Source organism: Spermophilus citellus (genome assembly GCF_964194105.1).
Source record: "Spermophilus citellus genome assembly, chromosome: 6".
In the NCBI taxonomy this organism is placed as follows: Eukaryota; Metazoa; Chordata; class Mammalia; order Rodentia; family Sciuridae; genus Spermophilus; species Spermophilus citellus.
Genome location: NC_138187.1, coordinates 19,948,771 through 19,966,630, shown reverse-complemented (window position 1 = coordinate 19,966,630; position 17,860 = coordinate 19,948,771). Strand labels below are relative to the sequence as shown.

The 17,860-nt window shown below is 61.0% G+C and overlaps 1 protein-coding gene across 4 annotated transcripts in view; it reads right to left on the bottom strand.

The window, feature by feature from the left end:
• Positions 1-17,860, bottom strand: part of KATNIP (katanin interacting protein) — a 144,661-nt gene that overhangs the window by 44,937 nt on the left and 81,864 nt on the right. For 3 of the 4 annotated variants that reach the window (XM_081298363.1, XM_081298362.1, XM_081298365.1), the window contains 5 exons: positions 11,997-12,181; positions 11,169-11,234; positions 10,411-10,517; positions 8,985-9,087; positions 4,607-4,822 (listed from right to left, as the gene is read on the bottom strand). In XM_081298363.1, the coding sequence (XP_081154489.1) occupies positions 4,607-4,822; positions 8,985-9,087; positions 10,411-10,517; positions 11,169-11,234; positions 11,997-12,181 (677 nt within the window). The remainder of the gene's footprint in view (positions 1-4,606; positions 4,823-8,984; positions 9,088-10,410; positions 10,518-11,168; positions 11,235-11,996; positions 12,182-17,860) is intronic. The other variant, XM_081298364.1, reaches the window with a different exon arrangement.

The following is a 17,860-nucleotide window of genomic DNA, read 5'->3' as shown; positions in this document are numbered from 1 at the left end:
TGCGTGTCCTGTCCATGGGGGGAGGCGCCAGCTGGGGTAAGAAAGTGGGCGGCCCAAGGATCAGGCCACTTCCTGAAACCCCAGGGCGTGGGCACAGCCGGGACCCCACGGCTCTGGGCCGCCAATGTCCCACCTCCAGGCTTAGGCCCAAAAGGGACCCGAGGAGGGAAACGCAGGCCACGTGTGGACACGGGAGGGTGAGGGCGGTGGACAGGCCCCGGTACCTGCCCACCAAGTGCCGCGTCCCTGCTGGGCGCAGGACGAGAGGAAGGGGACCGACGAGTCTCAGGATCTGCCAGCACAGGAGCCACATGCTTTCCAGGACAGAAACGCGCAGGGACGCTGGGCGGGAAACAAGCCAGTCCCAGAAAGGCCACGTACTGTGGGAGGCCTTGGGTCTGACTTAGCCCCCCGCCCCCCCCACTAGGGACTGAACCCAGGGCCTTGCACACGTGCCCCACCACTGAGCACACCCCCGACCCTTCTGATTTTGAGAGAGGGTCTTGCTAAATTGTTGAGGCTGGCCTCGAATTTGTGATCCTCCTGCCTCAGCCTCCCAAATTGCTGGGAGTACAGGTGTGTGCCATCCAGCCCAAACTCACAATTTAAAAGTGTAGAATTCAGGTGTTTTTTTTTTTTTTTTTAGCATATTCACAAGGTTGTGCAATCATCACCACCATCTTTTCCCAGCACATTTTCAGCACTAGAAAAAGAAAATCTGTCCCCATTAGGAGTCACTTTCCACTCTGGCCTCTCCAGTCCCTGGCGATCACTCACGGCTTTCTGTCTTTATGGATTTGCTTGTTGTGGCCACTTTGTGTAAGTAAAATCACGCGTGGCCTCCACGTCTGGATTCTTTCACTTGCTGAGCAGGTGAGGCTCAGCCACATCACAGCCTGTGTTAACATTCCACTCCTTTTACGGCTGCATAATATTCCACTGTAGTGACAAACCATGTTTTACCATCTGTCCATCGGTCGATGTTGGTTTGGGTTGTTTCTATATTTTGGCTATTATGAACAATTCCACTAATTAACATTCATGTTCAAGTTTTTTAAATGAATACGTTCATTTAAAATATTTTTTGCCAGATGCAGTGGTGCACACCTGTAATCCCAGCGGCTCAGGAGGCTCAGGCAGGAGGATCACAAGTTCAAAGCCAGCCTCAGCAACTCAGTGAAGCCCTAAGCAACCCAGAAAGGCCCTTCTCTAAATAGAATATTTTAAAGGCAGGGGACGTGGCTCAGTGGTTAAGCGACCCTGGGTTCAATCCCTGGGTTAAAAGACCACAAAACTCTTTATTTGGAAATAAACACAGACTCATAGGACATCTGCGTATTTGAAGGCTCTGGGTGGTGGGCCTGGGGACCTGGGTGGACAGAGATGCCATTTACTGAGCACAGGAACAGTGGGGGGGACAAGACGGGGGACATGTGCAGAGGAACTGGAACTTAGGTTCTGATCTCAGAGTCTGAGGCCTAACGCCTGCCCCGAGGAGCTACCCGCTGGTGGGGGACGTCCATGCTGGGCACTCAGAGGGGCCAGGCTGGGGCACAGATTTGGAGTCACCCTGAAGCCGTGCATCTGGTGTGGCCAGGGAGAGGTGAGGCGCAGAGGGAGGGGCCTCCTGGGCCTGGCTGCCCAGGGCTGCAGCACGCCCGGCCCCTCCCGCCCCCAGACTCTGCCGCGCCTGGGCAGGTCCCTCCTCCCCGGGGCTCCTCACGGTACCCGGGGGCCACTGTAAGGCTCGTGGGGGGTCACCAGGCTGTGGTGGCACACGCCAGTGAGACACGTTCCTGATGGCCCAGGCCTGGCAGGCCTCCAGCTCCGGGGACAGCAGGAAGGACCAGCCCCCCTCAGCGGGTCCAGAGGGCCAGCAGTCAGGCTGGCCCAGCTGCCTGGGTCCCAACCCCAGTGACCCCAACAAATAACCCAAACCCATCGAGGCCACAGACCAGCGTCCCCTCGGCCACCACATGGCAAAGCCCATCGCCTCTGGGGACAGAGGGGCAGGACAGCGAGGGCCACAACTGGTCCCATCAAGCCCAGCCGGGCGGCACATGGCCCGGGTGCAGTCTGGGCCAGCTGCAGGCTTCCAGGGCCCGCTGCCTGCTGCCCAGGGGCGTGGGGACGGGGTGTGGGGACCGGCCAGGGCTGCTCCAGGCCCAGCAGCTGCACCCTCCCTGCTGCTGGTCTGGAGGGGCTCAGAGGCTCGACTCCCACCCCCCGCAGCTGTGCCCAGCTGCGCACAGATGTCCACCTGTCCACAGGGTCCCCCCGCCCTGCAGGCATCTGGCTAGAGCTGAGCCCAAGCACCTGCCTCTGGCCTGGGCAGTCCACTGGTGTCCCTCTGGGTTTTGGACACCTCCACAGAGCAACCTGGGGACAAGTTAACCAGCCCACCCAGCCACCCTCCCCAGCACCCCTTTCGTGACTGTGTGTCCCCCCCAAGGCCAGGCTGGAGACACAGGACCGCTCTACCCAGAGGCCGAGGCAGGACAGTCTCCCTGGGGACACCAGGACTTCCTAGCAAGCCCTCAAGTCTGGGCACCTCTCTAGCTGAACCTCGTTTGCTGCTGTCCACCCCCTAAAGACCAGACCCCCGAGCTCAGCGTCTCAGATACCGCGGGGGCCCTGGCATGACCAGGAGGGCATCCCCTTTGGCCTTGGCACTCACAAGACGTGAAATGAACTTGCTTTTAAATATTGGCCTAGGGCTGGGGCTGGGCTCAGTGGCCAGGCCTGCCTAGCCCTCGTAGGCGCTGGGTTCCGCCCTCAGCACCACAAAGAAACATGAATAAAGATACTGAGCCACCCACCACGGGAAGTGAACACTGAGAAAATGATAATCAGGGGAGGGAGACGCACGTCCATGGAGGGAATTTACACCCGTCCCCTCCCCACCCAGCCCCCGCCCGTGGGGAACTCTGTTTCTCAGGACTCCCCCGGACATGATCACGAAGGACGCTGAGGGACAGCAGAGGGACAGCAGGGGGGCGACGTGGCTGCCGTCCAGCTCAGCTCAGCTCAGGGTCCCTCCACCCTCTGTCCATCTCTCATGTTGGGACAGGGTCCCGCCGTGCTGCCCGGGCTGCCCCCACCTCCCAGGCTCATGCCATCCTGTGCCTCTCCTCCGAGGTGCTGGGACTGCCAGCGAGGGCCACTGTGTTGGCTCTCGGTCTCGTGTCCAGTGTGGAAGTGACAGGACGGGGAAAGGCCAGTGCTCAGACCTCAGCTCTCCAAGGGACAGGAAGGCGCTGAGCGTCGGGTGTGAGTCAGTGCGCACCCCAGGACTGGGGGCAGGACCTGGGGGTGTGGGGCACCCCAGGACAGGGGGCAGGACCTGGGGGTGGGGTACCCCAGGACAGGGGGCAGGACCAGGGGGCGGGGTACCCCAGGACAGGGGGCAGGACCAGGGGGCAGGGTACCCCAGGACAGGGGGCAGGACCAGGTGTGGGGTACCCCAGGACAGGGGACAGGACCTGGGGGGTGTGAGGTACCCCAGGACTGGGGGCAGGACCTGGGGGTGGAGTACCCCAGGACTGGGGGCAGGACCTGGGGGGGTACCCCAGGACTGAGGGGCAGGACCAGGGGGGCACCCCAGGACTGGGGGCAGGACCAGGGGGCAGGGTACCCCAGGACTGGGGGCAGGACCTGGGGGCGGGGTACCCCAGGACAGGGGGCAGGACCAGGGGGGGCACTCAAGGACTGGGGGCAGGACCTGGGGGGGCACCCAAGGACAGGGGGCAGGACCTGGGGGTGGGGTACCCTAGGACTGGGGGGGCGAACCTGGGGGTGTGGGGCACCCCTGGCCTGGGGGGCAGGACCTGGAGGTGTGGGGCATCCCAGGACTGAGGGGCAGGACCTGGGGGGGCACCCCAGGACAGGGGGCAGGACCTGGGGGTGTGGGGCACCCCAGGACAGGGGACAGGACCTTGGGGTGGGGCACCCCTGGCCTGGGGGGCAGGACTTGGAGGTGTGGGGCATCCCAGGACTGAGGGGCAGGACCTGGTGGGTGTGGGGCATCCCAGGACTGAGGGGCAGGACCTGGGGGGTGGGGTACCCCAGGACTGGGGGCAGGACCTGGGGGGTAGGGTACCCCAGAACTAGGGGAGCAGGACCTGGGGGTATGGGGTACCTCAGGCCTTGGGGGCAGGCCCTGGGGGGCAGGCCCTGGGGTATGGGGTACCTCAGGATAAGGGCAGGACCTGGGGGACAGGACCTGGGGGCAGGCCCTGGGGGATGTGCGCCCCAGGCCTGGGTGGGTCTGCAGGAGGTGGGCCTGGTGGGCTCCCCCCCCCCACCACGCTGTCTGCCTGGGGCCCCGTCCAGGCCCCTCTCTAAGCCGCAGCTCTTCATCTACAACATCAGGACACTAATGACCCCCGAGGCCCTGAGCTTGGAGGTGACTGTGGACCACAGGAGGAGGATGAAAGGGCTCAGTGTCTCCCAGGGAAACCGGGGCAGGGTGGGCGGGGCCAGGAGGTGCCACAGGCCCCAGGCCACGCCTCCCCCCTCGGCCCAGGGAGGACACCCAGCCCAGTCACGAGGGCAGAGGAAACCCCAAACCCACAGCCAGGCGCCGACCCCGGTGGCGTCCACTTACCGCTAAGTTCCTGTTGACCAGACTGCCCAGATCCCCTGGGGAGCCGGAGCTCTGGACGGCCACGTCGTGAGGGGACACGTAGAGCTTTGTGTTGCTCACGTCGAAGAACTCGACCTCCGTGAGGCCCACCCGGGACACGCTGCCCCAGGTGGACAGGATCTCCATGGTCACGCAGACGGCATCGCCCATGTCCCCTGGCGCCATCCTCCAGTTGTCCTTCAGGAAGAGAAAGAGAACGCCAAAGGCTCAGACACCGCGGCCCGCGTCCATCTGCCCCTCGGGAGGGCCTCGGCAAGGACACTGACCTCAGGGTCTCAGTTCCCCGTCTTTACCGTGAGGACAGCACCCCGGGGCAGGGCTGGGCTGACGGTCAGTGGCAGAGTGCTGGCCTCCCACGTGCGAGGCCCAGGGTTGGATCCTCAGCGCCACGTAACAATAAATAAATAAAATAAAGGTCTCGTGTCCCTGTACGACTAAAATAATGACGATGGCGGTCTGCTACCCCGACTGTTAGGCAGGGGACATGAACTGGATTTGCACAGCATTTAAAATGCAGGGACAGGGCCAGGCTGTGGCTCAGTGGTCCAGCACTTGCCTAGCACATGTGCGTCCCCAGGCTCCATGTCCAACAGGGCCCCAAACTAAAACAGCAAAATAAAAGATGATGAGTGTGTTCCCCGCGCTTGGTGAGCACTGTGTTTAAGGTTTGCCAATAAGTAGAAATGTTCTGAAACCATCCCTGTCGGCCGGGCACAGTGGACCAGGCCTGTAATTCCAGTGACTTGGGAGGCTGAGGCAGGAGGACTGCAGGTCAAGGCCAGCCTCCGCCACTTAGTGAGGCCCTCAGCCAATAAACAAAACTCAGTCTCCTGATCAAGAGCAGGAAGGACTGGGAATGGAGGTCAGTGGTGGGGTCCCTGCTCCTGGTGGAGTCCAAAGGCCCACTCATCTGCCCCAGGCACGTCTCCCCGTCCCTAGGCAGGCTCGCCAGATCTCAGAAGGACACTCTGCTTGGAGAAAGGGGTGTAATGAAACTAAAATGGGGCCATGAGGGTGGGCCCAGTCCAGTGTGACTGCTGTCCTCATAGGGGGAGGGATCTGGCCGGGTCACACTGCAGTGACCGTGAGGACAGTGAGAAGGGGCCAGCTGTACCCACCGAGCAAAGCCCTGCCCACTCCTTGACCTTGGACCTGTGGTCTCCGGAAACGCGAGAAAATCAGCTACTGTCGAAGCCACCGCGTCTGTGCCTTGCCCTGGTGGCCTGGGCAGGCGGCTCAGTGAGCAGCCCCGACGCTGCCTCAGACCAGCCCCTCGAGGCCCAGGTGGCCAGGAGAGCGGGGCCCACAGGAGGCTGAGCAGGACACCACGGCACGGGGCCCCGGGCCCCCCTTCCCTCACACTGTCCCCCAGGGACTCTGAGGCCGCTCTCCCGGGCAGGCTGAGGGCCGCCATCTGCGTGAGCGCCACCCACAGCGGGCAGCCGGGGGCTCTCCTGGCCCTCGGGCCGACTGCAGCGCTGGTCGCCTGGGATCAGTCACTCGTAAAATGGCGCTTTCCCTGCGCACGCGTGCCCTCTGTTAATTGGCACCGTGTCTTTCGCGGCCCCGCGAGCAGGAGCGGCAGGCCCCAGGGAGCGGCGGCTGCCCCCCACTTGTGTTTTTAATTAATAGCCAGCGAGTCGTGCTAGGGCTCCCGGCGTGGGCTTGGCCGCCGAGCGCCACGCAGCAGGAATGGGAAAGCAGATGGAGACGGGGGAGGCCCGTCTGGGTCAGCTCGGCGGTCAGCCACAGCGCTCCTCAGCCTCCTTCTCCCCTGCCTGGGGCCGAGGCCTGGGCTTGCAGGGTGGCCCAGCTGAGGGCTGTCTGACTGGGGGACTGGCAGGGCATGAGCCTGGAGCCATCCAGGGCCCTGTGAGTAGTCTGGGAGGTGCTGGTGGCAGAGAGCGGGGCCAGATGGAAGGACGGCTGCCCGCAGAGGGGCTGCGGGACCTCCCGCCCGGAGCCGTCTAGAAGGTGCCAACTCCCGAGCTGAGCTTCTAAACGAGGCTGCCGGAGGGTCTGTTAATTAAGGAGGCGTCACCACCCGTCAGTCTGGCACCTGGGCCTTCTGTTGTCTGATGCAGGATCCCTCCTGGGGGAGCCGCGGGGACAGCAGCCGGGAAGCGCTGGCCCCTGCTGTCCGCTGCCCTCTCGCGGAGACCACCTGATTTTCCTGTGGAAAAGTCACCCCTCTCTTTGCTCAGCCATGAAGGACACAGGGACTGACCCTTTCTGATCCCTACGGGCCCAGAGAATCAGTGTGTGCTGTCCTCTGGGCCACCCAGGAGGGAGTGGCTCAGGGGGGCACCTGGCCAGTGTCATGCCACCTGCCAGGCTCAGCTCTGTGGAGGGCGCACTCCTGACAGTGGGTCGGAGAGGGTGGGGGCGCTGCCCCAGCTACCCATGGACCTCGGGGACAGCAGAGCTGGGACTGGCACCGTGGGGGTGGAGCTCAGAGGTGCAGAGGACGTGTGGGGACGAGGGGACACATACAGGGGCCCTGCAGTTCCGGCCCCAGCAACCCTGCCCGTGTACCTTCCATGACAAGTTAAGCCCAGGGGCAGAGGGACGTGGTGGGACATGCACCTTCTGCACAGAAGAGAAAGAACCCTGCGCTATCTGCCACCCTGTGCTTCGCTGTCCTGCTGTGGACGTGACCAGGCTCCAGCCTGGGCTCACATCGAAGTTGGTGAGGATGACCGTCACCTGCGGCGGTGAACGTAACCGCTAAATATGTCCACCTGAGGCTCCTGACCACAGCTTGTCCTGGGGCCTGGCATCGTGTGGATACGCCACACTCTCCTGGTGAGCCCCATCCTCAGGAGACACAGGTTATTTCTGTGCGTTTCCCTAAACCCTAACCCTAACCCTCACCCTAACCCTAAACCTAAACCCTAACCCTAAACCCTAACCCAAAACCCTCACCCTCACTCTAACCCTAACCCTAACCCTAACCCTCACCCTAACCCTAAACCCTAACCCTCACCCAAACCCTAAACCTAACCCCTAACCCTAAACCCTAACCCAAAACCTTCACCCTCACCCTAAACCTAACCCTCACCCTCACTCTCACCCTAACCCTAATCCCTAACCCTCACCCTCACTCTCACCCTCACCCTAACCCTCACTCTAACCCCTAACCCTAAACCTAACCCTAACCCCTAAACTCTCACTCTAACCCTAACCCTAAACCTAACCTGAATCCTAAACCCTAACCCTAACCCTAAACCCTTACCCTAACCCTCACCCTTACCCTCACTCTCACCCTAACCCTCACACTCACTCTAACCCTCACCCTTACCCTCACTCTCACCCTAACCCTCACACTCACTCTAACCCTAACCCTAAACCCTCACTCTAACCCTAACCCTAACCCTAACTCTAACCTTCACCCTAACCCTAACCCTAATCCCTAACCCTAATCCTAAACCCTAACCCTCACCCTAACCCAAACCCCTAACCCTAACCCTCACTCTAACCCTAACCCCTAACCCTAACCCTCACCCTAACCCCTCATCCTAACCCCTAACCCTAACCCTAACCCTATGACGGTTCTCTGCAGACAGCTCTGCGCCAGGCTCGCTCTTTTTTTTTTTTTTTGGGGGGGGGGTAGGGGGTACCAGGGATTGAACTCAGGGCACTCAACCACTGAGCCCAGGCCCCGCCCCTATTTTGTATTTTATTTAGAGATGGGGTCTCACTGACTGGCTTAGTGCCTCGCTGTTGCTGAGGCTGGCCTTGAACTCGAGATCCTCCTGCCTCAGCCTCCCAAGCTGCTAGGATGACAGGCGTGGGCCCCCACACCCAGCCAGGCTCTTTATTTCTGTTGGGTGGTCTCCTCGGGGGAGGAGGTGGGCTTGCTGGGCTTTCCAAGGCTCTCCCTGCACCTGGCCGCTCTGCTGTTTGGGAGAGTGCCATCCATGCACACAGCCATCAGCAAGGCACGGCAGGCGGGGCTCAGTGTCACCTTGGGGGCCCTGGAGATCACCTGTCATCAACAATAACTGGCCAGTGCAGCTACCAGATGGGTGTTGGGGTGGCTCTAATTTGCACGTCTTGATCACTGGCAGCGTGGGGCATTTTCCTAGGGCTCACGGGCTCTCTATATTTCCTCTTGCACGGACAGACTTCCTTCCAGAAACTTCTGGCCCACACCTTGCTTTCTCTGCTTCCACTGCCCAGTCATGCGTAGGACTGTGCTGGGGAGGAGGGGACAGGGGGACTCGGGCGGAGATGCTCAGTGGCCACCAGCAGAGGAATCCCACCGCCTAGGAATGAGTGGTCTCTGGGCTCCCCCCAGCCTTCAGGGAGGCAGTGATAGTCTCTGCCCGGCTCTCACCTCTGGGTCCTGGGCTCGCTCCTTGCTTGAAACAACAATCCCGCTGAAATGGGCGGAGTCACTCTCGATGGCCTGCAGGACTTCCAGAAGCTTCTGCTGTTGTCTGAAATGGGATTTGTTTTGGCGTAGGCAGGGACAGAGACACACAGAGCACATCCCTGTCTCTTCCTTTGTAACAGCTCTATGATCAGCGAGGACATCAGAGCCCAGCTGGAGACGCCGTTTGGAGCAGAGCTGTGCAGCCAGCTAGCCTCCTGAGCTGGCCTCCTGGGCTGGCCTCCTGGGCTGGCCTCCTGAGCCGACAGGGAACTCACTAAGACTCAAGAGCAGGGTTCAGCTGAACTCAGGTGTGGCCTGTTTCGTGTGATCCACTAGCTAAGGAAGGTTTCATGCTTTCAGTCACATTAAAGCAAACCACACAACGCCAAAACAACGGCCAGGTCACAGGCCTTCCTGTCTAGCCCTTTACAGAGACCGCTCTGCTCCCCTCATCTCGGAGGACAAAGGTGACCCAGCAGAGGGGGCCGGTCACTCCCCACTGAGCTGTTGAAGGCCAAGCACCCCCAAGTCCGGGCAGCAAGGAGGGTCTTGTGGTGGAGAAAGACTCGGGGTGCATGGCCGCCACAATGGACCGCCAGTGCCCCCAGCCTCGCGGCCAGGCCTCTGCACGGGCAGACTCAGCTCTTATTTATGGCCGCCACAGAGCACAGCCAGGTTTCCATTTGGGTCCACAGAAGCTCACAGGAAGGGACGGCTCTGCCCTGAGCCTCTTCCGTTTTTTGACAAGTTATAAACAGGAGCCCCCTGGGCATGCGCAGACCTGGGGCCACACAGCTTTGCTAATAAATTCCTCCTTTGAAAAGAGGAAGCGCCCCCTCCCCTTTCTGCACGGGCGCAGTCTCAGCTCGGGGCTGCTTGGTGACCGGCATGCAGGCGGGATTTAGGCACCCTCTGACCTGGCTTTTGCACAGTCTGCAACACACACAACCCTACAAGACAGCCCTGGGTGCGTGCCTGTGTGCCACGGCTGTGCCAGGCCCCAGGGGGTGCATCTTTCTGAAGATTAAGGGAAGCCTTTGTTTTGATAATGAAACATGACAATTTCAAAACCTGACGCTACAAGATAAGGGGCAAATGCTCTACCTGAACAAACTTGAACAGAGAAAAGGAGTTTCCAAGGACACTGCTTGGGCCACCTTGGCCCCAGGTCCGTGGCAACCTTGAGAAGGCTGTTTACACAGCTGGGGACCAGGGGAGCAGGCTGAGAGTCACTTGCCTGAAAGAAGTCAGGCCAGTTTGGGGCTTTGGGCTGGATGGGTGCAGAAGGAGGGTACGGTCTAAAGTGTCACTTTCAAATGACCTGGCATGACAGGGAGTGGCAAGGAGAACCAGGGCGGTAAGTCCTGGGAGCCGCCCCCCTCTGTACCTGCTTCCCCAGAGGCCGATTCTGTCAATGGCTTGGTCCACGGCTCTGGCTCCCGCTGCCGTCCCCGGGGGCTCAGGACTGCTGGTCACCAGGGCCTTGGGAGGTAGCTGAGGAGGGAAACAGTCCATTAACAGACGTCCACGCAACACTCCTGGCCGAGACCACCGGCCACTGTCAAAGGCACATGCCCCTCAGGCCATCGTCCTGCCCTGGAGACAGGAAAAGGCCTGCAATGTGACAGTGGCCAGGGCTGGCCGACCCAGAGCCACCCCCACAAGCCCCGTGTTCCTATCTGGGGGTTCCTGGGGCAACTGCTTCAGTGAGCTACTGGAAACTTTCTCACATCAAATATTTCTATTTCACTGCGCACCGTGGCCCACGCCTGTCATCCCAGCAGCTCGGGAGGCCAAGGCAGGAGGATCATAATTCAAATCCAGCCTCAGCAACAGTGAGGCCCTGAGCAACTCAGTGAGACCCTGTCTCTAAGTAAAACACAAAATAGGGCTGGGGGTGTGGCTCAGTGGCCAAATGCCCCTGAGTTCAACCCCCTCAAAGAAACCAAAAACCTTTCTATCTCAATGGAACTCCAGCTGTGTCCAGGGCAAAGCAGGCGGAGTCCAGTGGAAACCCTGGATCCGCCCCTCCAGGCCCAGACCCCCAACTGTGGAGCGGGCAGGGTGCAGAGGCCCTGCTGGCCGTGGGAGGGAAGGCCCTGCAGCCCCGGGCCCCCGGAGCTTTGGCTCGGCTCACCCACTGACCTCAGCGGCCTCCTCCTTGGCGGTCAGCAGACTGCTCCACGGTTTTGCTGGTGGCCCCTCGGCATCCTGGGAAGATGCCATCACACGACGTGAGATCAGAACAAAGTCATCACCAGACACTCTTCACTCACAGAAGAGGCAGAGGGGCAGAGGCCCCAGACCCCCAGACACAGTGTGGGCGGAGCACAGCCCCAGGAAGGGACAACAGTGTCCCCTGACGGCCGAGGGAGCCTGGGCAGCAGTGGTGGTGGGTAAAGCCAGGCAGACCTGGGCCACCATCTGAGCAGGCCACCTTGCTCCGCCAGGGGCCAGTGGCCACCAGGGCTAACCGATTGCCCTGCCTGTTTCAGGGTCACTGTGGGCACCAAGTGGGACAAGGCTCTTGGTGGAAAAGACAGAAACGGGCTTTGAGCAGGGACATGCGCATTGAGGACCCCCATGGCCCCCCTGTTAGCAGCTCAAGGCCAGGGAGGCTCGTGAACAAGGGGAGCAGGGAGGACCCTGGGAGCCTGTGGGGCTTAGGCTCGGGGGACGAGATCTGCAGAGAGCCCGAGCTTGGTGGCCGACGTCCTTTCACCGACTCCGCTGTTTGCAACCCTGGTCCCGGGTAGCCAGGGCTTGCCAGGAGATCAGCCACAACGAAGGCAGATCTGCCCCCGGGGCTTCCAGAAATGGGCAAAAAGCTGCAAGAACTTGGTAAACTGGGGCCTGGCAGGGCGGGGAGGACTGTCCCAGGTCAGGGAGGCCGCGGGCCTCTCTCCCCACAGCTCTTCCAGCTGCCGCTCAGACCCCGCCCGGCTCCGCCCGGCCCCGCCCCCTCGCAGGCACCTGCGGGCCGGTGGGCGGGGCCTTCCCGGTGGGCGGGGCCTTCCTGCCGCGCAGCGCCCTCTGCAGGGCGGCGTTCTCCACCTGGATGGCGCGCAGCACCTCGGAGGCAGCCTCCTCGGGGTCCGCGGAGGTGCACACAGGTTTGCGGGTTGCTGACAGCGGTCGCTCTCGACGGCTGCTGGGTCCTGGGGAAAGAAAACAGGAGGGCGCTGCTTTGGATCAGGTTCTCGGAGCGCAGCTCGGAATCTATTAGACCAGACTCAGGAAGATTCTCTGAATGACTGGCTGGTCCTCTCCAAAAATGTCAAGGTCGCCAGAGACAAAGCCAGCCGGAGAACCATCCTCAGCAAAGGGGACCAGGAGGCAGACAGGCACGTGGTGCGGCGGTGGCCCTGGGTGGGAAGGCGGTGGGAACAAGATTGCTGTAAAGAATGTTCTCGAGGCAGGTGGAGGCACCTGAGGTGGGTGGCGCGGGTCACAGTGTCTTGCGAATGTTAAACACTGAATTTCCTAAGCCGACTGTGGCAATGAGACACGTTCCCGGAGAGACAGACCGCAGTGTTCAGGCATGAGCGGGAATGATGGCTACACTTAAACTCAGATGATTAGAAAAAAAAACATAAACAAGTAAATTTGAAAAAATGTACACATACATTAGAAAATCTGAGCATGTGCCAGCCCAGTGCAGAAAGGGCAGTGTCTGCATATGACTCCCTGACCTTCCCCTGTACTCCAAATCATCTCTAGATGATTGACAAGACCTAGTACAGTGCACATGCTGTTTGGCATTGCCGGGGGCATGTCCGGGGACCAGCTCCCCCGACTGTGTGTACTGAGCTGGTACAGAGCGAGCTGAGGACGCTGTCCTCGGTGTCCAGCTCCGCACACCACTGGCTGCTGATGAGAGGGTTCCCTGGAGGCACCCGACTCCCCTGCTGCACCCTGGTTAGGACCTCCATCTGAGGGAGGGTTCAAGGAGCAACATCAAGAATGACATAGGGGCCTGGCACGGTGGCACACACCTGTCATCCCAGCAGTGCAGGAGGCTGAGGCAGGAGGATCACGAGTTCAAAGCCAGCCTCAGCAACGTACTGAGGCCCTAAGCAACTTGGTGAGACCCTGTCTCTAGCTAAAGTACAAACAAGGGCTGGGAATGAGGTCTAGGGGTTGAGAGCCCTGGGTTCAATCCCCAGCACCAAAGCAAAAACAAAAACAGAACACCCCCAATAAGTTGTCCCCTCACCCGTCAGAACGACCACAAATGACCAAACAAGAATGAAGGGCAGCACAGATTTGGGGAGGGCAGCTCGTACAGACCGTGGGTGGGAATATAAATGACCCCAGCCGTCAGACAACAGCAGAGTGGCCCTTAGTCCACTCACAGCACAGCTCGCCTCGACCAGCATCCCTGTCTGGATCCCCCCAAAGCCCGTGGCAGCCTCATGGCAGAGACGCCTGCAGCCACAGCAGCCACGGCCAGAGCCAACGCAGGCCACCAACCACACGGGTCACCAAATACGTGGGTGTCCACTGAGGGACGCACGGATTTAAAAAAAAAAGTGTTTACACAACAGACTGTGGTTCAGCCATCAGAAAGGACACATCCTGTCGTTTGTGGCAACATGGATGGGACAGAGGGCATCGTGCCAAGTGACATAAGCCAGGCGCATACAGAAAGGCCACCCGTCTTCACTCATTTGTGGAAACTAAAAAGACTGGTCACACAGAAGTAGAGGGTAGACTAGAGGTGACTGGGGGGGGGCAGAGAGAGGCGGGAAAACGGGGACTGAATACCATTGGGCGGGTGAGCACCTGTGTGCTCGAGGACAGTGGCGCTCCAGCTGACGACAGCCTGTCACACACACCACACGGCTGGGAGCCGAGGGTCTCAGCACACAGACAGGAGGCATGGTGTGAAGCCGCAGGCGTGTGTCTGAGTGCAGACCACAGTGCTCACCACCGGCCTGCGCGTGACCGAGTGACCACCTGCGCCCCGTAAGGAAGTCCGTGTCGATCATAAAAGCCGAGTGGCACTGGCCGAGGCACTGATGGCGTCTGTGTCCCAGGCAGGAGGCACACAGGCCATGTCCAGGCTGGCTCCAGGACAGCAGGGCACGGGCTTCACGGGGACAGGGGCTCTTGTGGACAGCTGAGCGACTGTCCCAGCACCCAGGAGCGGGCGTGAGGACGAATCGCCCAGGGACCTGAGGCAGGAGCCACAGGCACAGGACACGTGCCACCCCCCAGCTTCAGCTGGTCACACCCAGTTCTGACCTCCCCCACTGCCCAGTGTTTTTTGTTTTCCAAGAAAAGCTAGAATTTGAAATCTGTGCAGGGTCATCATCGTGAGGAGAGCCTGGGGGGTGGTCGGTGGTGAGGGCCACACGGGGACCTTGTCCCTCGTGGGGAAAGGATCAGGTCCCTGAAGGAGCTGGGAGGACAGGATGAGGTGGGAGAGAAGCTGAGACCACAGCCTTGACCTTCTCTGGGGCGAGAGGTGCAAAGCCCTGAAGCCTAAACTCACCTTGGCCCAGGGTGGCCAAGACAGAGATGGGGTCCCCGAAAGGAAGAGGCCCTCCATCTGCACCCCCATGCGCTTCCTGGATGGGGGAGACACTGCTTTGGGTGTGGGTGACAGAGGTGGCAGCAGGTACATGGCTTTACAGAGACAGGGTCAAGGGCTAGAGATGATGGGCGAGGACGCATCCATCATCCGAGATGCCTGGTCAGGGAGGAGGACAGCCCTGTGAGTACACACATGGGGAGGCTGCTCCACCCCTAGAGCAGAGCAGGTGCCAAGGCCCTGCGGCCAGCAGAGCTCGGCATGCGGGGGCCGGGAAGCCAGGGCAAGGAAGGCTGGCAACCAGAGTGGGGCTCAGATTGTGGCTTGGTTCTCGGGGGGGGGGGGGGCTTGAAGTCCATCGGCCCCCCCAGGCAAAGCACGTCATGAGGTCATACCCGTCTTCTTACTGTCACCTCCCTGGCATCTGGCATTAGAGCTTTTGCCAAATGCAAGGATGGGAAATGACTTCCGTTCCAGGGATTGTAAATCTGAGACCCGTGACCACCGCGGAAGCAGGCTGTCCCCTTCAGGCCCGGCCCGGCAGGCCTGCAGAGGTTGCCGACAGAAGGGACGGAGCTCGCGTACCCAGCTGAGCAAAGCCAGCGCCCCGACGTGGGTGGTGCAGACGCCAGCGCTGGAGGGAAGCTCGCGGCGCCAGGACCAGCGGGTCCGAAAGGCAGAGCTCCGTGCCCATTTCCTGTAAGCACGCTGACAAAATCGGCCCCCACACAGCCACGTGGCCCCCAGCACTGGCCAAGGCGCGAGCCCTGGGGCTGGGAGCCACAGTGCGCCCAGGTGGGTGGAGGCCCACTGTGGGGACCCGGCAGGGGTGCTGTCCTGCCCTCCCGAGGCCTGCGCCCAGCTCTGCCTGGAAAGCATGCTCTGGGGACATCTTCTCCCCGGGGACCCGGTTCACCTGCTCAAGCCCCTGTGCCCCAGGCGTCTTTCACGTGGGGGACGCTCCTCCCCAGTGACGGGGTCATGGGTGCTGCCCGTGCCCTCTGAGTCCTATGATGCTAAGAAAACACTCAAAATCAAATCATCCTTCCTCCCAGTGAAGGTCAGCTCTGCAGCCGTCCCTGTGCTCCCCCCTCAGCGCGCACACACACGGGGCCCAGTTCCCAGATCCCATTCTCCCCAGCGGCTGGCGCTTCCCGCCCGCCCCCTCCCACGGCGCCAGGGTGACCGCCTTTTAACTCTTTTTGACGGTCTCATCGCTCACTGCTGAGGCTGGCCTGAGCGCCCGTGGCGGGGATTTATTCTCACCATAGATCTCGAGGACGGAGGACTGACTCACCCTGTGAACGTGAGCCCAGCAGAAGCCAAACTGCACGTTTAATTTATCCCAAGCTGCTCCTTTCTGGCCAGAGCTCCCCTTCCCATAACCCACCTTCCCCGCTTCCCTGGCGCCTGCCCCCTTCTGTCTCGCAGAGAACCAGAAGCCCCGTCACCTCGGGAGATTTACCAGGGACAAGATGCGCGATGCCACAGGCAGCCTGGGGCTCCCCAGCCAGTGACCTGCTCCCTGGCCAGCCGTGACTCCAAAGCTCAATTCAGGGTCACTACAAAGTCATGTTTTACCACATGCAAGGGACCCTGGGGGTCACTGGAAACCCACTGAAATAGCAAATGTTAAACCTGAGAACGAGGCTCAGTGACCACAAACCAACGGGCCGCGGCAGAAACCGCCTCCAGATGTTGCGCGACTTTTATTTGATTGACGGATGGATCGATTGATTGGTTCTGGGATCCGGGGGCTCTACCCCTGAGCTCCCTCCCCAGCCCTTTTTATTTTGGGATGGGGTCTCGCCGAGTTGCCCAGGCTGGTATTGAGGGGCTCCTCCTGCCTCAGCCTCCTGGGTCGCTGGGTACAGGTGCGCCACCCTTGCTGCCTTTTACTGCTTCTGTAAGAAACTGGAAATAGATGCCGAGCTTTTTTTAAAATACAGAAGCAAATCCACCTGAAAATTGGGATCCCCGGCATCTCTTGGAGAGCTGTGTGCCTGGCCCGCCTTTCCAATTGGCAACCGTGGCCAGGGTGCGTGGCGTGCCCAGTTACACAGGCGCCCGTGTCCGGCTTCCCCAGGGCGCCCTCCTTGGTTGCCCTCGACTGCTCGCCCAGGAAACCACCCTGCTCTGCGCGGCAAGAGGTCCAGGAAGACAGCTGTCGGCCTGTGACGTTGCACTCACCTCCAGAACCCACAGGGAGGGCGGGAAGGGAAGGTGCACCCAGGGGCCCTGATGACGCCCCAAGACCCTGAGGCTCAGCACTGGTGGGCGCCCTGCTCTCAAGGTGGAACAGACCCTGGGAACAGATGGCCCCAGCTCCTCCCAGCCGCGCGCGCCACGTCGCCACGGGATTTCCGGGATTTCCTGTCAAGGCAGGCAGTCTCCTGCCCTAGCTGGACTTGGCCTGCTGATTCTCCTTGTGGCCACACATTAGCCATCAGGGCCAAGCAGAGAACAAGGGTGCCCACACCCTGGGGCCTGTCCTCTGCCACTGCCCGGGGACGGTCCCTGCTGAGGTCCTCAGGCCACACCAGCTGCCAGGCCCAGGGTGAGGGGAGGCCACGGGTCCACCCAGCCCAGCCACCTGCCGCACTTCGGAACCCGCCTGCAGACCCTTGCGTGGTCATAAAGGGCTGCGGCTTGAAGCCAGGGCTCTCGGGTGACGGTGAGGTGACTCCCTGGCTTGTCAAGGCTGCCTCTGAATCGTGTTCTGGGCTCTCCACGGCAGGCCTGTCCTGTCCCTTGGCCACTCTTTACCTATCTGTCTGTTTATCTATTCTGTGGTGCTGGGGATGGAACCCAGGGTCTCCCGCACGCTGGACAGACTGTACCCCAGCCCGTGCTGGTCCTTCTTGAGCCCGGGATGGCTCCTGATTTTCAGGGAAGACAACCAAGACCCCTGGACGAAGTGGTTCCCGTTCCCCCTGGATGTGACAGTCCTTTGGCTCCCCAGCCTGGCTCTGAGATTGAGGACTCCATGACCTTGAACAGTGTCCTTCCCTGAAGTATCCACAGCGCAGCTGCTCGAGCAGCGAGACACCAGGAGCGGCCGATATCCAACCTGACTTCTATGACGGACCAGGGACTTCTCCGGCATGGTGGCTGGGAAGCTCAGGTCCCCACTGTGACTACCTCACAGCAAAGCCCCCTGGGGTCGATGCTGGGGGGAAACAGGGACCCTGTGCCTCTGTCTTCCTGGCCCAGGGGCCTCCGCACGCCCGGGTCTCCTTGGGGAAGCGCTCTGGGCCCACTTGGCTTGGTCTTTGGGTGGGTCTGATCTGACCTCCCCTCT